This window comes from Halichoerus grypus, chromosome 4 (genome assembly GCF_964656455.1).
Source record: "Halichoerus grypus chromosome 4, mHalGry1.hap1.1, whole genome shotgun sequence".
Taxonomy (NCBI): domain Eukaryota; kingdom Metazoa; phylum Chordata; class Mammalia; order Carnivora; family Phocidae; genus Halichoerus; species Halichoerus grypus.
Genome location: NC_135715.1, coordinates 51,125,278 through 51,150,892, shown reverse-complemented (window position 1 = coordinate 51,150,892; position 25,615 = coordinate 51,125,278). Strand labels below are relative to the sequence as shown.

The 25,615-nt window shown below is 45.2% G+C and overlaps 1 protein-coding gene across 4 annotated transcripts; it reads right to left on the bottom strand.

Annotated features, from left to right (window-relative positions):
• Positions 1-25,615, bottom strand: CNMD (chondromodulin). Of its 4 annotated transcripts, XM_078070287.1 has the most exons (8): positions 25,559-25,615; positions 24,652-24,780; positions 24,113-24,253; positions 19,240-19,380; positions 12,170-12,283; positions 7,861-8,014; positions 3,917-4,083; positions 1-539 (listed from the first exon to the last, which is right to left on the bottom strand). In XM_078070287.1, the coding sequence occupies exons 2-8, from the start codon at positions 24,721-24,723 to the stop codon at positions 324-326; spliced, it is 1,005 nt and encodes a 334-aa protein (XP_077926413.1). In that variant the 5' UTR covers positions 24,724-24,780; positions 25,559-25,615; the 3' UTR covers positions 1-323. The 4 variants fall into 4 exon arrangements, with proteins under 4 accessions (XP_077926413.1, XP_077926411.1, XP_077926412.1 ...); XM_078070285.1 differs by lacking the exon at positions 25,559-25,615 and having other exon boundaries at positions 24,652-24,870; XM_078070286.1 differs by lacking the exon at positions 25,559-25,615 and having other exon boundaries at positions 1-536; positions 24,652-24,870.

Here is a 25,615-nt window from a genome sequence, read left to right as displayed (position 1 = left end):
TTTGACATTGTGATTTTTCATGTTTATTTCAAAGTAGCTTGGGAAGTTAGTCTTATAAGTAGGCCTTATTGGCAAAGCAAAGCAAATAAAAAATAGCAAGTAATAAAAGGATGGTTATGGCATTTGAGAGTTAAACTACCCTTTCAGTACATTTGCACCTTCTGGATAAAAGTTCTACAAAGCAATTGAGAGCTTTTGTTAAAAGTATCTCGAATAACATGGCATAAAATACTTTGTGGTTCCTTCAGCATCAAGATGCCTCGTACTCTGGTTGTCTCTTGAGCTAGTTTTTATGGTGCGAGCACCTGGTAGATGAAGTGATTTCACACCATGCCCAAGATGCGGGCCACCCACCAGCTACATGGCATGACGACTCTGCACGCTGAACGGCAACCCTGATAATTATAAGGCCATGGGTAGTAGCCCCCCAGGGGTTCACAGATCTTCTGGCAATGAGTGTAGCTCCGTCTGCATTCTATACAGCAGATGCCTTCGTGGTCCAGTCTCGGGTCAAATGTCATGCCTTCCCCCTCCTGCTGCTGTCAAATAAAAGGTAGTTATTTGTGTTTTCTTCATAATGAGAATTAGGTAGCATGCACATTATTTTAAAATAAGATCCTGAATGTTACAGTGGTATAAGAAATGAGCATAATTCTCTGTAAGAGGTTTTCAATCTTGATTATAACCTTATAATTCAGAATTCCTTCTAAAACATCAAGGAACCTCCATCTGTCACTGGCAGGAAGTTGGTTTTTTTGTTTTTAATATTACGAAGTTTCTCTATGCTTTTAATGAGCCATGATTCCCACTCAGTAGTGACTCAGCTTGTCTTAAGTTAGGCAAACAAAAAGGAAACATTCAAAAGTAGCATTTCTGCCACTACTAACTGAGTGAGTGGAACACTGGTGCCATTTTGTACTGGTGGCCTCCAGGGCTCTGGGAGCACCTTTTGAAAAGTCCTTGATCTAGGCTAACAGATTGCTGTTATAACTGCACTGGCTGAGAACACTGACATCATTTAGATTCTGCCGTCATTTCAGCCTGAAGGTGTCTGTAACACTCAGGAAAAGGCTCCATATAATGTCTAAAAATTCAAGACCACAAACTTTATTTTCTAGTTTCTATGTGCCATTATTACTACATAAACAAAATCATGGAGTAAAAATCACCTACACAATCCCTATTTTCACTGCCGGAGATACCACAGAACTGGAAGGAACTTGCCCTCTGGCAAATCTATGTATCTGGTTTTCCCTTTCATAGGTTCCTAGGGGTTTAGATTCTGCATTCTCTTTAATATGTTATTGAGTTATATTGCCAAGAAGCCCTTAATGTGTATTCTTTATTCACTTGAAGTCTCTCTCCTTGAGGGACTTGAACCTGGGGAGATGTAGCACCAGACATAGGTCAGGCTTGAACAAAGTGAACCTTGCAACCCTATCACCTTTGCTGGTACACAAACAAGTCTTAACCTTTTTGGGGGGGTGCTTTTTATTATTTGGAATATCAAACACTGGAAAGTGGAGAGTGTACTGAACATCATCTAGTTTTGATAGTTGCTAACCTTTTGTCAAATGTGCTTGACCTTTTCTGAAGTATTTTAGATTTGAAGTGACTTTAAAGAGAATTGAAGGTACTGTGACATTTCACCCATAAATACATTAGAGTGCACCTCTAAAACAGTATTTTGCCTACACAACTACAATGCCATTATCATATCTAACAAAATTGGTAATTGCTTAACACCATCTGATAGAGCTTATGTTCAGATTTTATCGTCAAAATATTTGCCTTACTCTCTCAAACCATTTTTTTCTTTATTCTTCAGACTTTCCATTTTTTCCCCCTTATCTCTTGAACTAGGTTCATCTGGGACAGCAAAAAGAAAACCACCTCATTCACTGATTGTAGCTGACTCTTCCAGGGTAGGGGGAGTCAAAAACCTGTCGGTTGAGACATTGCCTCATCTGAGGGTTCAACAAAGGTTTGTTAGGATTTGAAAGTTGGGAGGAAATCTCAGGTTATTGCCCCAGGATATTTCCTTAAAAGGAACATGTGAAGGACTGAGATCATGGGGAGATGTTTCTTAAAGCTGAGCATGAAATAAAGGAAAAACTGATAGAATTGGGAGTTTTTCAGAGAAAATGGATCATTCAAATCTGAAAGCAAGGCAAAGTCACATCCTGCCCTTCTGTGAAGGGGCTGATGCCCTCTCCCTTGAACCAGATTTAGCTAGCCCAGCTACCTAGGGAATAAACTATATTAAATTTTCTGTTTGCCTATTCAGATTTGTTTATTTTTTTACGTCCTGAATTTTCCAGTAAGCCTTGGGTCATTTAAAAAATACTTTTTGCTCTAAATCTTTCTAAAATATGTTAGTCTAAAATGATAACCTAGAAAATTAAATTGGTAACACATGAAACAGTATAGGACTGAATAGGGTATACAGGAAAAAATATGCAAATGAATTGGCCTATAAAAAGATGCTCAACCTTACACATAAAGACAGGCAAGATGAAACAAGAAGAGGATACACTTTAGACTGGTAAAGATTTTTTTTTTTTGAGGTTTGATAATAAATGAGTCCCTTTCATTACCATTGAAGACCTGTAGCTGGTTTAATTCCTTGGGAGATAATTTGGCATCCTCCATTAAATAATGTAAAATTCCCATCTCCTTTGACCCAGTAGACCCATACATCCGTATTTATGCTAAAAAAAAAAAAAAAAAATTCCGACACGTGTACAAGAGGTATAATAAGACTAATAGTTAATACCAAGCAAGGTCATGCCTACATTGTACCAAGCTGTGCTAAGAGCTTTGCCTGCGTTACCTCATTTACTCCATCCCATGACCGTGTGGGGCATGTACAATGTTGTATACTATTAACAGTATTTTATAGGAGCAAAAGATAGGGTAATAATCTACATGTCCACCAAAGTAGAACTAGTTAAATTTCCGTACATCTATCTGCACAATGGTATATGATGTGGCCATTAAAATGAATGAGGTAGATGTATGGAGGAGATACAGAACAATCTCCAAAATATTGTAACTGGAAAGAAAGCGTATAGAAGTGTTGTATGCTCTTTTGTGTTAAAAATGTATTTGTGTGGTACACTTTCTTGTGCAAAGAAAACTGGGCAAATAGCTATTATTAATGTATTGCTCTGGGGAAAGTGAGGTGGAAGGGAAACACATTTAATTGTATACCCTTTTTTACTTTAAGAAAATATATGCATGTATTATTTTTTCCTTTAAAACAGTAGTTACAAAAATTTACGTATTCTTTTGCTCCCTTCGCTTATGGTAAATATTTTTTGAGGATTTGAGAAGTTTTTAGCACGTTAATGCCATCCTTATAAACACCAGTGCCCAGTGTTTCAGTCTAAATTGTTTTATCTGTGTATATGAATCTGTCTCCCCCCTGGACTGAGAGCCTCCAAGTGCAGAAGTTAACTCCTGTCTGTGTGCACAGGGCCTGGGAAAGAGCAGGTTCTCAGCAAATGTCTGTTGAATGGGTGAATAAAGTGGATATAAAGGGAGAGAAAGAATACTTTCATTCCATGTCTTGTCCCCAGGGCACATTCTTGGAAACATTTTTTGAATAATCAAATTCCTGATATGAATTTGTCTTTACAGATTTGCCTGTGACTCAATAAAGGGAGAGCACAGAAAACAAGTTTGAATAAGGGTTACAACCAAACTGGATTTCACACTACAGAGACCATACTTAAGTGTCTTACCCTCATTTTGTAAACTCTGTGACAAATTCAGATGCATTTTTTTAAATAATTGAGTAAAAATCTAAGTTGACTATTAAGTGCTCATTTGAAGCCTCAAGTAGAAATAACCACCACTTCAATGTTACGTTCAAGGGATTCGTCTGAGCAGTCATGAAAACATCAGTACATACATGGTAAGGGTTGTCTGGATTGAAGGGTTCTGAATCCTCTTGAACACTGGGTCTGGTTTTGTTATTTGGTCCTCCGGGGCCTGGGTTGCCCCGTGGTCCACTGTGTGGTCTTCTTGTGGTAGTTGTAACAATTTTTCTTACCAATTCTCTTCTTTCTCTCTGGATTTCTTATTAAAAAAAAAAAAATTGCTCTAAGTTAATTCATTTATTTGGATAACTAAGGAAGTACTATGATTATATGGGTAAAAGCATAAAGGGGTATCAAAACACATTCTTGTCTAATTATTAAAATTTGTATTGAGGATTTTTAAAATAATAAATGGGTTAACATACAGATAACCAAGATTTGGTTTTATAGTCCCAACTGAGGCATTTTATATTGTGAGCTATCTAACAAAAATCCATTCTCAATCCTTTTTCCTTACCTGCCTCTCCTATAGGGGCTGAGGAAGTAAAATACCACTTGTTTCCCTAGCCTCCCTTCCAATTAAGAGAGACCAGATGGAACATTTCTGGCCAGTGAGATATAAGCAGAATATATTGGTTCAGTTTCTGGGAAAGCTTTTGCTTTCTTGGTAAAAGAGGACTGAAACAGTTTTCTCTGTCTTGTCTTCTTTTCTTGAACATAGACATACCTGGGTTATGAGAGCCAATTTGTGACCAGAGGGATAGGCACAAGGATGATAAACCAATATGGTATGGGTAGCAAAACATTAGGCTAGAAAAAGCCCTGGTGATATCGCTGAGTAGCTACTAATGCCAGAAACCAACCTCCAGACTTCTGACAAAAACCTTTATTTATTGAAACCACTGATGATCAGGTATTCAAGGCTACTTGAAGGTTTGAGCATTCTTGTCTTTTTTTAGTAAACTCCACACCCAACCTGGGGCTTGAACTCACAACCCTGAGATCAAGAGTCACATGCTTTACCAGCTGAGCCAATGAGGCACCCCAGCCCTGAGTGCTTTCTTAATGGATTGGCTGTATATGTATGAAGCTTTATAATTTTCAGGAGATTTGTTATCTTGGTTGAGTCTTTTAAAATGCTATGGGCGGGATAGAAAAAGCAGATACTTTTATACACAAGGGCATCAAGGCTTAGAAAGACCAAGAGACTTGGCCAAGATCACAGAATGGGTGGCAGAAACAGGAGGCAAACGTGAACTTCTCTGGCTCCCAGCCCAGTGCTCTAGTCCCATCACACCACCACAGGGGGCCTGCGGCATGACCCACGGCTGCCGAATAACACACATGGGAAGTACCACACGGCACTGGCTTTGGTGTCTCTGAGTCTCACTTTCTTCATCTGTAAAATGGAGATAATATATCCAATTCACAGAGTACTGATAGAGGATAGAGCTGTGTCTGAGGGTTTTAGCATAACATTTGGCATATAATAAGCACTCAAATGTTAGGTGGTGATGATTATATCATGCTGTGTTATTTCTGAGAACTTAGATGGGCTTTACAGCCATGGGGAGCTTCCACGGATAACTCCTAGGTTTCTGAGTTCATGGTTGGAGAGGCATCAGGGAGCCCTGGATTCAAATCCGAACACCACCACTTTATTGAACTGAATGACCTCAGGCAAGTTATTAAATCTCCATGAACCTTGGTTTCTTCATCTATGGGAATATTTGTAGTTACCTGGACAGTTGTTGCTAAAGAGTGGGGACAAAACCTAAAACTCTAGCACAGTGACTGGTAGCTGGCATGCAGCCAGAGCTCAGCAGCCACCAGCTGTCACCCTTCCCTCTGACCTTGTCCAGCTGCCACTGTCTCTGATAATACAGCTACATGATGCTGATGACCAGCCAGCTTACGGACCCAGCAGAGGTTGCTGGACCCTGGAGTTGGGGAGTTTTTATTAGAATTAGGTGTTAGGGACCAGGCATCTTCAGAGGGGATTTTATTTTCTTGATTTTATCGTTAAATGTGACTGCATTTATGAGAGACTGAAAAAAAAAAACCAAACCATCTTTAATGTGTGTAATATTCCACCCTATGGCTAACCCAACAGTTATTTAACCCTTTCCAACTTGGGGCATTTAGGTGGTTTCCACTTTTCTGGTGTTGTACGTAACATGTCATTCTGGGGTGGGTGTTGTGATGATTGAACACTTAAGCTGTGGTCATGCTGTGGGCGGTGAGGGGCCAGGCTACATCTCCGAAGTAGGGAGCACACTCCCAAAGGGTAAAGGTACTCATCCTATCAGTCAGACTAGCACCGGCTTCACGTCTTCACCCCCACCCTCTTTGCCCTGCTCTGTTATTTTTCCATAGCACCTTGTATCCTACCATACGATTTTCTTATTTTAATTTAGTGTGTGTTTACTGTTTCCCCTTGCTACAGTGTAAACTCCCTGAGGGCAGGGATTCTTGTCCCTTCTGCACCAATGCATCCCAATTACCGAGAGCATGCAAATGGCACGTAATAAGCCTTCAAAAAAGTGTGTTGAATAAATGAACTGGATAAGAGGCTTGTCTTCAAACAAAGTGATTACAGAGAGCTCTACATAGTAGCAGAGTCAGAGGCTTTTGTCCTTGAGTGGACAAGGTGACAAGTATTGGAGTAGTTCCTGGGAGGTGGAAAGCAAGAAGGCTTGTTCCATGTGGAGGCAGGTGAGGAATCAGAAGCCCCCACTTGGCAAAAGGCCATAGAATTGTGAGTTGCGAGCACACACTGCAGCAAGAGCAGGGATGGCAAAGTGACAGTCCCGTTTGGCAGCCCTCTCCAGCCCCTGCAGAGGGGACACACTGCTCATGCCACTCCTTACTGAGCCTGCGTGTGGCCTCAGGATCCTTCTCAACCCTCTCCTCCAAGAGGCCACTGCCAGTGGCTTATAAATTGGATCCTATTGGCTTTGCCTGGGTCAGAAAGTAACCATCTTATCCAAGCTTTGGGACATAAGGAGACTTGTGACCTGTAGGAATAAATTAGCGGTGACAGAATCAGAAGCCTGGACTTTCTAAGCCTGGTGAGATTTTTTTAATTGTGGTAAAATATAAAATTTACCATTTTGACCATTTTTAGTTGTACAGTTGAGGGGCATTCCGTGCATTCACATTGCTGTGCAGCCGTCTATCTCCATAACTTCTTTCATCTGGCGAAACTGTAACTGCTCTCTCTCTATAATCACTGCCCGCTGCCCCTCCTGAGCTTGGTGGTTTTAATGCCTGTATTTGATTTCCGTGCTGCTCTGTGTCCAATAAAATCTTTCAGAAGACAGAGTATATATCTCAGCTGCGCTGGGAGAAAGGCCTTCTACACTTGAGCCGTAGCTACAAAGTAGGCCTTTGGGGGATGGGTGCAGTGGGGCGACTGGTGGTGAGGAGTGAAAGGACCCCTGGGGACAGAGAAACTCGGGAAAGAGTTGGCCCTCAGGGCTCACTTGCCCTTCACCACCCACAGATAGCTCAAGGGTGTGTTCCAGGCTAGCTCTGAACCCCAGGGGCCCTTCATTTCTTTTCAACGGACCTGGAAGCCAATGCTCAAGCCTTGAACTTGAAGAATCTCAACCTATACCCAAAGCAGCTTTTGGCTGTCCCATAATTCTAGGTTTGAACATAATAAAGATTCAGCAGTATGACAGCTTCTTAGTCCCTTGATTCCCTGCCGTAGGAATAAAAAAAATGTAAAATTGAAAGTGCAAACAACTTAGATTAAGGGGCAGAGCAGAAAGAAGGGGGGAGTGTCATAAAAATGGCAGATAACGCAGTGGTATTCTGTCTCCCTGACCCACTTCCTGTTAACCCTGCTGCTCGTCCCTAAAACATTCATGACAGTCAACCTCCTTCTCTTTGATCTCTTTTGCCAATTACTGAGACACTGTGGCACGCATCCTGATGTGTCTTCCTTGTTACAGGCTCAGGCCTGCCGAAGGGCTCACAGGAAACACACAAACAGAATTCCCAGCAGCATTAAGAGGATTTAAAATGTTACCTTTTGGATATGTTGGCTTAAGCCAGAAAATAGGAAGGTCGCCACAGAGTTCTAAAACTTTAGAACTCAAGAAGCTGTTGTCCTTCACAGGCTGGTCTACAGCCACCCAGATAAGAGAATTTTCTTCATATTTAACTGGCATGATCTTGCCTTCCTGCAAGTAAGTAAAAATGAAATGCATTGAGCAAAGAGGACAGTGAAACATGCTGTGTATTAAGAGTCACGTGCTGGTAGATTATTTCACCTAATAACTTAATGAGAACTGTGTGTGTGTGTTGGGGGGATTTGTGTGTATGGGGGGGTATGGTATATGTGGGGGGAATGTAGAGTGTGGGGTGGGTGTGGGGGTGTGTATGTGTAGGGGGATATGTGGGGATATGGGGTGTGTATGTGGTGTGGGGATGTGGGGTGTGTGTGGGGGGGTGTGTGTAGGGGGTATGTGTATGGGGTGTGTGTGTGGTGTGGGGATATGGGGTGTGTGTAGTATGTGCTGTGTGGGGATTTATGGCATGTATGGGGGGGTATGGTATATGTGGGGGGTATGTAGAGTGTATGGGGTGGGTGTGGGGGTGTGTATGTGTAGGGGGTTATGTGTGGGGTTGCGGGGTATGTATAGTGTGTGTGGTGTGTGTGGGGTGTGGTGTATGTGGGGAGGTATGTAGGGTGTGTGGGATGGGTGTGTGGGTGTATATGTGTAGGGGGTATGGGGTTGGGTATGTATGTGGTGAGTGTGGGGATTTGGGGTGTGTGGTGTGTGGGGGTGTGGTGTATGTGGGGGGCATGTAGGGTGTGTGGTGTGTGTGTGGGGTGTGTATGTGTAGGGGGTATATATGGGGTTGTGGGGTGTGTATGTGGTATGTGTGTGGTGAGGGGATTTGCGGTGTGTAGTGTGGGGTATGTAGGGTGTGTGGGATGGGTGTGGGGGTGTGTGTGTAGGGGGTATGTGTGGGGTTGTGGGTTTTGTGTGTGGTGTGTAGTGGGGGGTTGGGGGGGTGGTGTGGTGTGTGTCTTTTGTCTTTGTAACTCTCTTCACAGTATTGTCTTTGCCCCTCTTGTCGCCCTGCCTTTGGATAACTGAAATGTGTGAATATTGAGTGTCCTGAGTGGAAGTGAAAATTACTTGATACCAACTTTGAGACTTAGGTTAATCTGATGTTTTTAATCAAAGATTTTTTTGAGGAAAAGCAATTGAACGGACTCTGAAATCCTATAAAGGATAGAGGAGCCCTTCATTTGAAGTGAAAATCCTTTGGGGTTTTGTTCTGCAGCTTCTGAACAACAATGGAAAAAGCAAGTGATTGGTTCTTTAATGTCTTCAGTTCAAAGTATTATTTAACATAAACCATTTCTACATTTCCCAGCTATAAAAAACACATTTCAGATGTTCCTTGCATCAAGCATACCACTGAGATTTCAAAGCTAAATCCTGGATTTTCTTCTACAGTGAGATGCTGAGAACCATCTGATAACCCAGGAGACAAATTTATTTTGCCAGGTTGTTCCTTTTATATATTTATTAGTTTGCAATAGGTTGGAGAAATTAAAATGTTTTCTTCATATTTTTAGCTAAAAGCAGCACTTCATTTATACTTTCTCGACCCCCAGGCTTATGGTTGCATTAAAACAACTTAAAAGTTATTGGAGGAAGCTAACACTCAGGTAATCCAGTTATTTACCTTAAATTAAATGGCTCCATCCAGGAAATGAATGCTCTTTGGGTATAGCAGCTTTTAAAGTTATACAAAACTGATGAAAAATGTATGAGATCAAGTGGTGCATAAATCTACCCCATCATAACCTAAAGTGTGCGGGGGAGAGAGTGGGGTGGTAGGGGTAATGCAGACCTATGCATCTTACAAGCTGGCAATGTGCAATCAACTTGGGGCACACGGCCTCAGCTGCCTGCCCCATCTCTCCTCTCCCTGCCCCTGCCACACAGTCCTGCTTTTGTGTGAGGTGGCAGTGTCCCCGCCCCCAGGAGAGACGCCAGCAGCTAGGGGTGCCCGCGTGACCAGTTCTAGACTATGCAGGTCACACTGAAGCATGCTGGGGGTGCTGCGAAGCCTTCTACTTTTCCTGATGAGGGGAAGTCATGGTTGACACTGCTCAACCTCTTCCTGACTTCCTTACTTGAATGCATGGTTGACGGTTGGAGCAGGGACGGAAAGGCCACAAACAGCAGTGCCGGCCCCCAAGCCGACGCCGGCAGCCCACTCCCTCCACATGGCCCACTATGGAGGAAAACAAATCCTTTTGTGTTTAAGTCACTCTGTAGTTTTCTGCTACTGACAGCTGGACACATTCCTAATTCACGCAAACATGTTGCCTGAATTTGGCTTTGTCCACCAGAGGATCCACCAAGCACAATAGAAACAACGCAAACACAGGAAAAATCAGCCTCTGGTCTGAGAAAAGAATCAGATGCAGACAAAGCTGCAAAATGCTAAACCGTTCATCACCGTGAATTATTTCTATATTCAAGTAATTATTTTGAATTGTTATTTGAAAGAGTGAAAAACTGAAGATGGCTGAAGTATTCAAGAACAAAAGACTTTCAAATTATAACCATCTGAATATGTAATATATCCATTATAATCTACATTTTAGAAGAACTAAAGTGAGGGTAATAAGAATGTAGAGCAATATAACTTCAATTATGAAAAGAATATCACACACCCGCACACGACAATAATTCACCAAAACATTAACATTAGTATTAACATGAACATCTGTGGAATTAAGCGACTGTGGGTGATTTTCTTCTCTATTCTTTTATGTATTTCCCAAATTTTCTGTAGTGACCAAGTATTGTTTTTAAAAAGGAAAAACAACAAAAAACACTTGCTTTTAAAAGGCCCTGGAAAAGTACTGCAAACTTAGGATTAGATATCGGTCAGCTGTGGCTAGAGAGCTGGCTCTTTTGGAAGGCAGGGGACGAGAACTGCTTCTAGGTCCGTTGATGGAGAACACGAGTAAAGGATTCCGCATTGCAGAAATTGAGTAATAGGACTATAACAAAATGGTAATGCACTAAGAGAAGCTCAAGGCTTAGAACGAAGGCGGGCTGGGTATCATTTTTACAATTTGTACTATAACGGCCAGCTTTAAAAACTCACCGGTTTGTTGTAGCTTGTGTTTTGTTTTGTTCTCAGACACCTGAGGCTGCTCTCTATGACAGCAAACAATCAGGCAGTTTCCAGGCACCTTTGCTTACCCTTATTTTTCTTCCTTTGCCTTAAGGGACCTGATGCTTTACCTCCCTCTCAGGGATGCAGGGAGAACCAAAGCTGATCATAATGGAATTAGTAATTTATAGCAGCAACTGAGTAGTCATTATCCAGTGGGTTCTAAGCCCCGGGGACAGGAGGCAGACCCTTAGTTTGTAGATGACAAAACTGAGGCGCAAAGAATTGAAGCCACATCCATAGCGAGCGTCAGAGCTGGGATTTGAACCCACATTTTTCTAACTCCACAAAGTCTATTTTCTTCCCACTACACCCCGCCACAACGCAAATGGAGGACAATAATGCATGTGACCGCTTCGTAAGCCCTAAAGCGTCGGATAAACTTTAAGGTATTAGATGTGTCTTTAGAACTCTGCGCAATTCTTAAAGTAAATTTTTATAAAATCAAGCTCAGAGGCAAGTTGTTCATAATAAATGGAAGAATTATGCTTAAAAAACCTCACGAGTCTGAGACGTAGGAAAGGAATTAATACATGTTAAGAAGCTTCACTGGGCTGCACTCGAGCCAAGGGGAAGAAACTGTAGGGGAGCCAGCTCAGCTCAGAGTAGGCACAAGGGTTTGAACTCCGCGCCCCCCCCCACTCCCCCGGCAAGTTGTCTGGCGCCCAGGGAAGGGGGCCCTGTCGCTGCTTTCCAGCACAGGTGTGGTGATCAGCCGCTGGAGATTTTCAGGAGGAATTCCCACACTGAGTGGAACTGAGGCTAGAAAGCTCCTGAGGCCCCTTTACTGAAGAGTCTGTCATGAGAAGTCCTTTATATTGTTTTCATCACTAATCAGACAGTCCCCCCCCAAAAATTAGGCAAACAAGGGCCATGTGAAGACTGAGCCCCTTTATGCGCTTTAAAATATGGTTTACCGAAACCTTTAAGGATACTACATCATATAAGTATGATCTCTGGGGATCAACAAGTAGGACCAAAATAGTTTTAATTTCTTCAGCAGAGAAGGAATAGAACTTATGTTCTGGTCATGAAGCTATCCAGGAACCAGAGACAGAAAGGGCCGTGGAGTCAAACGATGTCTGTCAGACCCCCTTGCTGTCACGCATGCCGAGGGTACCCACCAGTTCGGAGGAGATGCTCTGTTTGGTCACGGTGCCCACCTCTGGAACGCGAGCCTTCACCTGTGCTTTGATGTAGCACTTCTCTCCTCCAGCGAAACGGATTCCAGTGATGCCCTAGGAAAGAAAAGTTTATCCACCTATCCATTCGTTCATTTATTCACCAGGTATAAGGATGACCAGAACAGACGGGATGTCAGTACTCATGGAGCTTACCTCGTAGCGTTATTTACCAAAAATAAAGAACAGAGGCGAAGTCAGGTGGTGGTAAGTGCCACGGAGAAAAATAAAGCAGAGTGTGAGGCAGGAACGACAGGATGGTACTTTTGACAGTGTGGTCGGGGAGACCCCTGCCAGGGGCATGTGAGCTGGGACGGAGTGTGTTAGTTGCCTCATCAACCCTGGCAGGCTCCAGTGAAAGGCTGCCTTGTCCAGGCAGCCTCCTCAGATCCTCCCAGGCGAAGAAGCGGGCTCCTCCTCCCCCTGACTTCTGCAAACCTCCAGCCTTCAGTCCCTCATCTGGCGCTTAGCTCTCCGTGCCTGTGTGGCCACTTCTTGTCGAGGTTCTGTCCCCACTCAGTTATAAGCCTCTTGACATTAGTATCCGAATCTTTTTCTTTTTGGGGATCCCATAAAGGTTCTCGGAAGAGGTGGGCCCAATTCATTAATTCCATGAATTCAGATTTTTTTCCTAAGTCACCGAGCCAGGGAAATAGTAAAGCTTCCTACACCACCAGGAGCTGACCTTTGTTCCTAGACCTTCCCGGAGGGACTTGGATGCTTTGTTTTGTCCCCTGTGAGACTCAAACAATGTCTCCTCCTTGTCAGCCTAGCGACCAGCCTCAAGGGAAACGTCAGCTGCAGGGCTCCAGGCTGGGCTGACCGCTCAGCCCCCATACTACGGCAGGTGCACAGAGCCTGACAGTACATTCTGTCCCAAGAGTGTTTACTTCCACCCTGGTGGAAAGCTGGTGGATTTCGTGATGAGTGAGTGGCCAGAAACAGTGGTAAGGGCCTACAGATTTTATGCAGCAGACACCCACAGAAATCCAAACATCTCAACTTGTTGATCTTCCGTTCAGTTGAGACAAATGTCAGGAAGATACGGGACTTGTTCCAGTGTCAGTGCAGCAGAGTGGGGGGAAGAAAAGCATCAGAAATGTCGGGGTCCTGGCTCAGGACTCAGCCCCGTTCCGTGAAGAACAGAGGACATTCACGGCAAGTTCTACCCTATGTAATCTGAGAGCCAGCAGCCCTACAAGGGCTGAGCCCCAGGGGGCGTGCCGGAGCGTGGAGGAGGAAAGGCTCCTTCTTCCTAAAGCTCCTCATGCTCCGCCTTGTGGCCTAACGGGCCGTGTTCACATATGTGACACATGAGTCCTAGCATCACCTCTCACCAGGGAGAGGGGCTAGCCATATCCTTGCCCACTCCAGGAGGAGGGACTCCCTGCACCAAAACCACCTGGAGAGATTTAAAACCATCGATGCCTGGGGCTCTCGGCAGAGACTCCCATTTAATTGGCCTGGGGCAGTGCCCAGACAGCAGTGGGCTTCAAAGCTCCCCACGTGGTTCTAAGGTATAGCCAGGGTGACCGACCACCAGTTTAGGGAGAAAAGAACTTATTCAGGGTAACAAAGTTGTTAAATGACTGAAATAGCCTGCTACAGACTGAATGTTTTTGTACCCTCACCCAAATTCCTATGTTGAAACTCACTCCCCCGCAATGGGATGGTATTTGGAGGTAGGGCCTTTGGGAGGTGATCGGGTCATAAAGGCAGAGCCCTCGCGAATGGGATTAGTGCCCTCCTAAAAGGGACCCCAGAGAGCTCCCTCATGCCTTTGGCCCGTGAGGACACAGAAGATGGGCCCACTGTGAACCAGAAAGCCGGCCCACAAGAAACACTCATCTGCTGTGCCTTAATCTCGCACTGCCCGGCCTCCAGAACCGTGAGAGATTTCTGGTGTTCCGAAATCACCCAGGCGCTGGGCGTTTGTTACAGCAGCTTGAACGGGCTAAGATACAGCCTTCGAATCCAAGTTTCTTCTGTACCATCAGCTCACAAACTTCCCCTTGCATCAGAATCACCTGGAGGACTTGATCAATAAAACAGTGTTGGACCCCACCCCCGGAGTTTCTGACGCGGTCGGTCTGAATAGGGGCGACACTCCGCATTTCCAGCAAGCTCTTCGGTGCTGCTGCGGCCACTGGTGGCCCAGGGAACACATCTGAGAATCACTGCTCCCTGCTCTCTGCTGAACACCTGCTGCTCTTATTCTGCATGTAAATCTAGGGCTCACAGTTTGAAAAACAGAACGCAGTGGCGGGAGGTGACGCGCTGTGTTCTCTTCACTTGCAGCCCTCATATCCTCTGAATGTGAGCTGCAAGGGAGGAAACACCATGTCACCATTACCATATCCCCAAAGGACTGAGCTGGTTCTGTTGAAGGATTCACAGCCCCGAATGTGAATCTAGTATTGAGTTAGTCCTGACGGTCTACATGCTGCAAAGAGAACTGAAATCCCACAGGGATGGGTCCTGTGGGACGGAATTCACACATATTAACCACCTTGTCTGGTTATAGATCCATATCAAGCAGCCAGATATATTAAGAGATTAAACAGAGGGAATGGGAAAGCACAGGAAAGCCAAGCAAACCTCGTGTTTCTGCAAACAAACAAGGCCTTAGAAGCTGGTGATAATGAAGAAATTTGCTACGAAAGATAATGAGTGCAGAGTCCAATGCTCTAGCATTTTTTTTTTTAAGTAAGAGTCAGGCGATCTCATTTTAGCTGCCCGTTTTTTCTGTCTAGAGGATCTCATGGATTTCTGTGGCTTAGACCAGAAGGTTCCAAGAAGGGCTCCTTCCCCCAAGAAGGCACTTTGGAAATCTTCCAGGGAGTTTTTGGTTGTCACAAAGACGGGGGCTCTCCTGGCCTTCCGTGGGCAGGGCCCGGGGCAGGGGGCCGGGTCGCACAGAGCCCAGGGAAGTCCTGAAGAACTGCGCGCCCCGGGGCCTGGCTGGAAAACCAGGTTAGAAGGATCTGTGCCTAGAATCTAACACACTTTTACGTATCAACGCAACGTGACTTCTGGCACAGTCTCAACGCACGAGGGCATTCTGAAGAATGCAGTTACTATGAAAATGGAGACAAAACGGTAGTTTGTTCCCTGTTTGAGAAAATAGCCTGGTATTTAATTTGCCAGCACACACTTCAGTCGGGCTGCATTTTCGGCTGTGGCACTGACAGTAATGTACCTACCGGAGCAAGCCCATGACGTCATGATGTTTCTGAGTTACATCAGGCTGAGCATTCGCATCCGGAAGTCCGAGCTCTGGTATAAATTACTTCTGTTTTCTTTTTCTTTGGTGTTATAGTTGGGGCCATATTGATTTTTTAAACTTTTTTTTGAGTATAGCTGACACACAATGTTACCTTAGTGTCAGGTGTGCAAGATAGCGGTTCAACAAGGTATGCGTGATGCTGTGCTCCCCACGAGTGTAGCCGCCCTCTGTCACCGCACAACCTATCACATACACAGTATATTCCCTGTGCTCTGCCTTTCGCCTCCGTGACTTACTCATTCTGTAACCAGAAGCCTGTTCTCCCTCTCTCCTTCACCCATTTTGCCCATCCCCTCATCCCTCTCCCCTTTGGCAACCATCAGTTTGTTCTTTGTATTTATAGGTCGGATTCTGTTTTGGGTTTTTTTTTTTTTTTTTGGTTTGTTTATTCATTTGTTTTTTAGATTCTACATTGTAAGTGAAATCATACGGTATTTGTCTTTCTCTGACTTATTTCACTTAGCATAACTCTGTCTAGGTCCATCTATGTTGCTGCAAATAGCAAGATCTCATCTTTTTTTATGGCTGAGTAATATTCCACTATATATATACCACATCTTCTTTATTAACTTATCGATGGACACTTGGTTTGCTTCCATATCTTGGCTATTGTAAAAAATGTTGCAATAAACATAGGGGTGTATATATCTTTTTGAATTAATGTTTTCATATTCTTTGGGTAAATACCTAGTACTAGAATTATTGCACCAAATGGTATTTCTATTTTTAATTTTTTGAGGAAGGGTTATATTGATTTTTGAAATCACTAACCTATCTACCAGGTAGTTTACATTATTCTTTTTTTTTTTTTTTATCTTTTTTTTCTCCAGCTTTTTAAATTCAAATTTTCAAATATACACAATTAAAAGAATTGGGTAGTGAACACTTGTATATAATTTCTAACCAGGTTTTATGTTATATAAATGAGTCATTATGCCAGATGGGTTGGCTTAAACCAACAGCATTGACGCTTCTGAGGGTAAAACTTTTTAGAATGCAACTCATACACTCTGAACAAACCTCTTTTTGTATTCCTTGGGGTACTAACAAAGACCCTCCTTGACCCACCTCTAGTCAGTCTCCTCTGAGTCTTCCTTTTGACTAGGCCCCAACCATGGGCTCTGCCTTGGCCAGTTTATTCCAGTTTTAGCAAGAATCCTGCTGAGTTGGCCTTGGTCTGACCACGCTTGATATCTGATCACCCTGGCTTGCCTTTAGCAAAAATCCTGTTGGTTCAGTTTAGTAAAGAACCACTCTATCTCTTAGTAATTTTCTATCCACCAATACCCCTACTCTACTCCTTGGCTATAAATTCCCACCTTTCCTTATCGTATTCAGAGTTGAACCCAATCTCTCTCTCCTACTGTAAAACCCCACTGTAGTAGCTCCCTTTGAATATGATCTGCCTTCCCTTTTTTAACAAGTGGACTGAATAATTTTTTCTTTCACAGTGTACAGCCTGGAGCCCTTTGTTCAGGGCTATTCCCTCTCAGGAGGGTTTTTTTTTTTTTTCCCCATTGGCTCTACTAGAATCTTGGTGGGGTCCTAGGTTAGCAGGGGAGACTGTTCACGGTTCACAATTTAGAGCCTTTCCTAATCTGCCCCCACCCCTCTTCTCCCCTTCCCCACCTTCCACCACACTAGGCTACTTAGAACTCAAGAGTGGGGCTGTGCATTTGTATTCAGCACTCCTCTCTGGGTCTGGAAAGCCCTGCTCCTACGTCTCTGCTAGTTGAAATCCTAATCATTCTTCAAGACCTGATTCAGCTGTCATCACCTCTGTAAAACCTCGGCTCCAACCCCCTAGTTACCAGCAGCTAGCTCCCCGCAACCATCAGTTTGTTCTTTGTATTTATAAGTCTGATTCTGTTTTGGGTTTTTTTTTATCACCCCCCCCCCAAGTGTGGCGGACCTGAAGTCACTTCTGCATGGCAGGTCTGCCTCCTGGCCTAGACTGTAAGGTCCTTGAGGGAGGGACCAAGTGTCAGTCATTTTTGCATCCCCCGTGCTTAGCACGGTCCCCTGCACACCGTAGGCCTTGATAAACACCTCTTGAATCTGATGGGTGGTTTAAAATATAAGAGAAAGTAATAGTGCGGGTACCGTCGTGGCTGACTCATGTTTTCAAAAGCCCAGGCTTGTTTAAACCCCTAACTGGTTCTATCCATCAGAAAAATGTCCTACTCACCAGTTCTGACTTAGAGAAATGTGGAAGCTATCAAAGAGAATTGATCAGTTTATAAAATATTTGTGGTCCTGTTGGCCTATGAGAACAAAACACAATCAATACCATTATTAGAACCGAAGGATTATAAAACAGAAATATAGGTTTGGGATTAAAATATTTTAAAAGTGTATTCCTGATTCATGCACGTTTGAGAGAGATGGATCTTTTCTTATTCATCTGTGTAACTCCCTTTGCATATCTTGATCTTGTGACACATCATAGGTATTTAGTTCTGTTCTGGATTGAATGATGTGTGTGTGGGAGCCACATTTTGTCATCTTTCGTTGAGCAGTACAAAGAAAAAATGCTTTTACCTTGTCCTGGATCTAGCAGTAAAAGCCTTTAACAGGTCCAGAGAAATTATCTTTGTGTACTGACCAGAACCATTTGCAAAGCTCCGACTAACAGGTCACATCCAGTGCTGCAGAGCCCACCCCTCCCCCCTCCCCGCCAAGCAGAGCCCACTCTGAAACACAGCCAGTCCTTGCCATCAGCAAGGAATACCTAACATCACCTATCACCGGACCTCGAAGGTTAGCATCTGTTTGGTATTCAACAGGACTTGTGAACTGCGTTTTGGCATCAGCAAGGGGAGTTCTTTCATTCAACTGAAAAGCATCTCTAGTTTTTCTCATCAATTGGAGCAAGGTGGGTCGATGAGATGTTTGTAGGCCAATAAACTATCAGAAGAGTCATTATTTTCAAGTGCCTTTTTTCATTATCGAGTCTCACCTACTCCATCTGCAGGTGTAACAGAACACAGTGATGCCTTTTCCTCATCTTTGAACATGAAGAGAATAAGACATTTACGTGGGCCAACAGGAGAGAGGCCCCGAGTGCCACAGTGTTGCGGACGTATGCCGAGGCACCAAAGCGCCGTCACAGAGCTTGACGTCTCAAACTGTCTGTAAGCTGAACTTCGGAAAACAAATGTGTTTGCCCCTTTCAAAGGAGACTCGAATGTTTTATCTGTAATTGGCCATGGTCAGAAAACATAGGATTATGACAGGGAATTTCTCCATGCTAGTTTTCTGGATTAAATGGGAAATCTGAAGAATGGAGAGAAGTATGTAAGTGGATCCCACCTGTTGTTGATGAGACTGTAGGGTCATTACAATTTCCCTCCTCTCTGCAGGTTCACATTTCAGACCTTGGAACATTCTGGGATGCTTTGAGCATTTTATTCACTGTGTTACAGAAAGCTGCTTGGAAAGAAATAGCTCTTTCCAGTCCTTCTGCCAAGACTTTTTATAGAGTTCCAAGTACCTGTTCTTTTCAGTGCCAGGGTGTTGTTTTTTTCATTTTGAAACTATAAAGGACAAAGAGTGGTCCTTTCTCAGAGACAATATGCTGCATAATGTATGTGAATTAGTGGCGCCATGACTGCCATAAAGGACAGTTACCATTTGGTTGTGTGTGAGAGATGTTGCTTCTCCCTGGGTTGGGAAAGCCTTCCAGGCTTGCCTGGTTAAACTCTCTAAATGCATGAAATATACTTACATTCTGGAAATCATTAACTTCAATTGCTTCTTCAGCTCCACTTCCCATTTTAAAGGTCTCCAGGTTGTTCCCAGTATCTATTTCCATTGACCCGTCTTGTAATTTCCCATTGATACTCATGGTATAATGGACATTGTAAATCTGGAAGTGAACACAGGAGTCAGGGATGCTTCCCTTTTAGAGCAATTCAGGGCTTGTCTTTAGACCTGCAGTACGTGAGGTAGCTTTCACACTGGTGAGAGATACACCGAATCATCGTTAATAGTAATATATTTATATATGAGGGCTTCATCCATACACCAATCACTTAATACAATAATTTCTTTAAGAAATACCTTAAAAGTAAAAGCTTTGGTAGTCTCCGATACTTATTCAAATAGCTCAGTGATTTGCGATCCTGGCCGCGCATACAGGTATCTGAGTAGAATCTCCAGCTACCGCGCATGCGTGTCCCGCCTGGATGAATCAAATCAGACCCTGTGGGGATGGGGTTTGGACATAGATCTTTCTTTTCCTAGGTCAATTCTACTTTGCAGTCTGAGTTGAGAGCCATCGATGGATACATGGTTAACTGAGCTGTTAACCGAACAAGTCTGCAGTGGCACCTCAATTTGAAAGGTTTTTAAAAATCCTCTGGCTAAGACTCGACCCGGGGTATGGCATATAGTGAGGACTACAGACAGGGCTGGGATATGCCTGAGAGAGAGCAACATTTGTGGACAGCAAGGTCAATGTGCACATCTGTTTCAGCTCAAAGTGGGAGTTAGTCATTTTAATGACTGTGGGACAGGCATCTGGTGTTGGAGGGCATATTGTTAGGAGGCGTGTGGGGGAAGAAGGGAGGGAGACTTGGCATCAGAGAAGAGCACTGGTCCACGAATCAGAAAAACGAGTGGCCACACCACTTATCCCTGGGTCTTGGGAGTTGCTTTGGGTGTAAAGTGAAGAAGCTGGGCCTCAGAGATGGTTTTCATTTACGTCCTTCGAGCTCTAAGGTTTCACAGAGGTGGCCCAGAGGTGATGGTGGCAGAGCAGGTGGGACTGTGAGGGTCGTCCTTTCTCTCCTGTCCACCTACAACTTAGCCAGAGCGGCTCTACTTGTTATCTGTGTTATGTGTTGGATTTCTGAGTAAAATCTTAAGAAAAATAACTCCATGAAATAGTTGTTTTTTTAGTTTACCACTGAATTAGATCATCCAAAGGGCTCTCTTAGTTTAGACATCTTGTTAGTACACTAACTTACAAAATAATTCACAGACTGCTCCTGCTCAGTGTGTTGCTGCCCTGCTAGAACTTTCTCTGTGTTGTGGGGTAGTAGGTGGGTCTTCCCTTCCCTTGCCTTCCCTCTTCTTTTTTCTGACTTAGAAGCATATGTGTGTGTGTGTATCTCTCTATATCTTATATAACATATAAGATATAAAATCTTTACGGGCCCCTGGGTGGCTCAGTCGGTTAAGTGTCTGCCTTTGGCTCAGGTCATGATCCCAGGGTCCTGGGGTCGAGCCCCGCATCAGGCTCCCTGCTCTGCGGAGAGTCTGCTTCTCCCTCTCCCTCTGCCTGCCTCTCTGCCTGCTTGTGCTCTCTCTCTCTCTGTCATATTTAAATCTCTGTCATAAATAAAATCTTTTAAAAAAATAAAATAAAATCTTTAAAGAGGAAGGACTGAGAACTGATGAGAGACACTTGCTACTTAGTGTCAGGTCAGTAGGTCAGAACTGCCAATAGCTCAGATTCAATTCAAGTCTGATTTTCTCCTCATTATAAAGAAAGACTGCTACATGGACAGACACTGGAAGAAGTATCTTATTACCAGATCATTACTTGTGGAAAACTCATTATCACGAGACCCACAGAGCACAGTTTTATTTTACCAGCAGAGATGTAGAAATGGCTTTGCAAGCCAGTTCCCTTCCGGGCAACAGCCTTCATTCAGCAGTACAGAAAATACTGGCACGCTATTTCAGCCGGCCCATCTCTCCGTGCCCTTCCCTCCCCCCTGCACTTGGATCCCTGCGGTATGTTCTCCCCCACACTGGCCTGATCATAAGAACCACTTCTAGCGATTCTGATTTAGCGGAATTGGAGCAGAGCCCACCAGTCTGTTTGCACTTTGCATCTCAGGAGGTCCTCGTGATCAGCCCAGTTTGGGAAACCTGTTTTCTTTGGCTGAGCTGGTGCTTTCTGCAGGTAAGGTTTAGAAAGCGGGCTCTGTTCTGTCCCTGGGCTCTCTGAGCAGCCACTCTTCACATGGGCTGAGTATGACCGTCAAAAGGAGTATGGCAGACAACATTTGTGTGAGTTCCTGCTGCAACAAACGTCCTTCGCTCATGCAGTTTAGAGGCTTTGTGTGTGTGTGTGTGTGTGTGTGTGTGTGAGAGAGAGAGAGAGAGAGAGAGAGAGAGAGAAAGCACTGCATGTAAGCTTTTACTAGTAAGGCAATGCAAAATTTCAGAAATGAACCGTTCCCAAGTTCTTCGCAAAATTAAGGAGACAAAATTATAACACTAGAGGGGTGGTTTGTGGTCCTAATTTTACTTTCCTCCACCACCGCCCCTGCCACCTTTGCACGACAGAAGCTCCCTGACCAGCCATAGGACTCGCGTCACTTGTCACCTAGCCTTAGCCCATCCTATAGAAGGAGCGTGCTGTGCACGGGGCAGCAGTGAGAGGTCTGTGCCCTCGTGAAGTGAATGGTGGGAGGGCCCACAGTCCAAAGCTATTTCCAAAGTACTGGGCCCTGAGCTCAGGAGGCTGGGCTAGAAGAGGAGTAATCACATTGTCTGCTCTGAGCCCACGGAGCTGTTGGTACCTCAGGCGAGTCTCTAAATACAGTGAAGTTTATTATTTGCCAAAATTCTGCCCAGCACGGTGCCTTTTACGGTCAGGAATATTTGCTAGTGAGTTTCTAAGGAAGCCTGGGTTCTGTAAGATTAATGACATAATGTTTGGGACACTATCTAGAAAAATCAGTCTGAGAATAAAGGCCTCAAGCACTGATCTCATCCCCTCCTCCCACAGGGCAGGGTTGTCACCTCTCTCTTATTGGTGGGGCTTTCCCCATATTTCAGTACCTGTAAGTAATCTAGAGCAGCACCAAATATTTTGGGATTTGTAAAAAAAACAAAAACAAAAAACCATGATTTTCTTCATTCTTGTGCCTGTACAGGAAATAGAAATAACTTTGATTGTTGGCAATAAAATGTGATTCACTATTGCTCTGTAGTCTTAGAATTTAATACTGCTCTCTTGAACCAGATTCTTGTGCTGAAGTACGAGATGAAGAAAGGGAGCCCCACTTAGGATGATCATTCAGTCTCTCCTTTTAGAAGCTTGTCAGTTAGTTGTATTTGCCTTGAATAATTAAATGCCAAATGGTATTCATTTTAATATACATCATGTCTAAAATCTCTACCATCCCCAAAACAAAGCAAAGCTATTTTTATCTCCAAATGACCTAGGCCACTGAGGTTTTGTCATCTAAAAGACAGCATTTACATGCGAATACCATACAATTTCCCAAGGGATGACAATCTCAACCCTGCTATTAATGGAGATGTAGATCTTGAAATTGTTCTCCTGTTCAGATTTGCTGCTTTCAAACATCTGGCCTAACTTCTATATTTAAAATACAAATACATTAAGGCACTTTTCAAATATACACAAAATACTGTGCAATTCTGATCTTACAAATCGATGCTTGTAAATTTGATATAGTCTCCAAAACAGACTCAGTGCTAAATGGCATGATTATCTACAGTAGGCATTTGAGTTAAAAATACAAATTATGCAGTGACTGCAGAAGATGTGATGTGTAAAATGGATGAATTGCTTTCAGCACCATTTTCTCTAAGTACTGGAATTCGTTCATGCTTTGAATTTCATGGTTGGGGGGGTGACAAACACCAGTCACAGATCCTCTGAGGGCAGTGATTAAGAAAAAGCCCTTTGTGTGCATCCTGGAGATGGAATTCTTTTCTATTAGTCGAAATAAGCTTATACCAGGCCTGGCAATGGTCATCAAGATAAAATGCCCCCCTTTACATAGGTGAACAAAACTCAGGGTACGTAGAAAACACCCTGGAATTCTGCCCAGTCAAGTTAGAAGCGCTTTGTATACTCGTTGAGAGCTGGTGGAGCTTTAAAATAAACAGTTACATACAAAGACAGGAGGACAGCCATCAGTGAATCATGTACCATTACATCACACGTGACTAGGCCAGAACTGATTTTTAAAGAGATTTGCCACCTTTAACGAAGTGAGCCCATTTCTTTCCTCAGGGCAAGAGAGAAGGGAGCATTCATGGACAGGTCACACGCAATAACAAAAACTCCCCAAAACTCTTTAAAGGTCAAATTCATCCCCAGTACTGGGTCTGAATATTCCCTAGGACTATCTTTGTCCTAGGTTCTTAAATTCGCACTTTCTTGGCTGGGAAAGGCCTCGGAGATGATTTAGCTCCATTTCTTACCTAAGGCTGAGGCCAGAGAGGTGAGGTGCCTCCCCACAGTCTCAGGACTGCTCGCTGCCCGCGCCAGGCTGAGATGCGCAGAAAAGGGCCTTCCTCCAACCGTCCACTGCATTCTCCCGCTACTCTACGTTTTAGTATTCTCCCTTAAAGCTCCGGCTTGCTTTTCTACGAAGCCGCCAAGAGCAGAAAGCAGCGTGGTGGTGGCGCAGGGAAGAAGGGAGAAGGTGCCCCGGGGGACCTAGAGGAAAGCCTCAGCAGGGGCGACAGGGCCCCCGCGGCCCAGCGCTCTGGCTCCACCTAGGGGGGACATGCGGGTGACCTGAGGGCCCCTTCGCCCCGCGCACCTCCCCGGCCCGCGCACCCGGACTCGGGTCCTCACCCCGCGCGCCGCCCTCTGGACTTACGTGATTGTCGCTCCCCTTCCAGAAGTAGAAGGCCCCGATGGCCCCGAAGAGCAGCAGCACCGCCCCCGAAATGAGGACCACAGCTCCGACCTTGAGCAGCCGCGCGGGGCTGGAGGGCTTCACGGTCACCGTGGCGTACGCCTGCGGGCCGGGGCCGGGGAGGGTCGGGGAGGGGGGACCGGTCACGTCTGCGCCGCACGCACCCCGGCACCTCGCCGCCCTCTCTCCCGAAGGCCCCTTGTACTCAGGCGTGGATGTGCAATAAGCAAACTTTCGGCGGAGCAGGGCCACGGCCCCCTGGCTGTGCACGCTCCGCCAGCCACAGGACGCCCCCTCCTGAATCCCGTCCCGCCCTCCCCTTCGCGCCCGTCTGGGGTCCCGAGCCCCCTGCACACGCGCAGGGTTGGGCACCCGCCTCCCACATTCGGGGGCGCAAATCCCTGACTCCGGGCAGTGCGCTCGGACACCCGCGGCAAGCCGGGGCCCTGCGTGTTTCCACTGACCCGGCAGCGGGACTGGGGATCCCGAGCCCTACTCACCGGGGGACTGCAAAACTCGACGTCGTCAGGCCCCACCAGGGCGATGGGAACTTTGTCGGAGTTTTCTGTCATGGCTGTGGCCGGAGGAGCGAGACACTGGGAGGCTCCGCGCACGCCCTGGGCTCTGTCCTGCTGCCCCGACGGGCCGGGCATTTCAACGCCGCGCACACGCGCGTGCACTCACAGTGCCGCGTCCCGCCCGGGCCAGCCCAGCGGTCCCCGCCCCTTCCAGGGCCTCACCTCTCTCCTCCCTTCCCTCTCCCGCCCCAGCAGCCCTGTGAGCTCGTCTGGCGTTCTGGACGCTCCCCCTTCCCGCCCTCTCCTGTCTACTGCTCCCCCTCCCCCAGAGCACCCTGAGTGTGTCACGGTGGGGACGGAGATGGGGAGGGATGGGTAGGCCGAGGATGCTGAGAGCTGCGATCCTCAAAATGTGAAAATGCCAGGACTCTTTCTACCATCCAAGGATCTCTTCAAATGTCAGAGGACTCTGCTGTGACAGCTGGCTGGAGGCCCATTTCCTGACTTTGTGTGTGGGGTGGAAGCTGGTGGAACCCGACAGAGTTTGGCATTGCTGGAGGGCCCCTGGGACCAGAGCATGGAGTAGGGCCCAGAGATGGCCCTTGCCACCCATGTCTCTAGAAGGTCTAGGAGGAGGGTAGAGCACTAGCAAAAGTGAAAGCCAAGCAGAGGGGGCTGGAGGGAAGGAGTTGGGGAGACCAGAAGAAGAGTGCATTCTGTTTGGTTAAGTGAGTTAAACAAACAAATCAACAATGGCAACACACACGCACCTCAAAAACATTATGTCCAAAGGAATACCTGAAACATCTATTTTTTAAAAAAGCAGAACGGGGAGGGTGTTTTTTCACTTTCGGAAATGCCATCTGTCAGTACCAGGATGACATAGTACCTCATTTGCAGCCGGGCTCCATTAATCCATACTGAGTTCTAGCTCCATGCAGAGGCC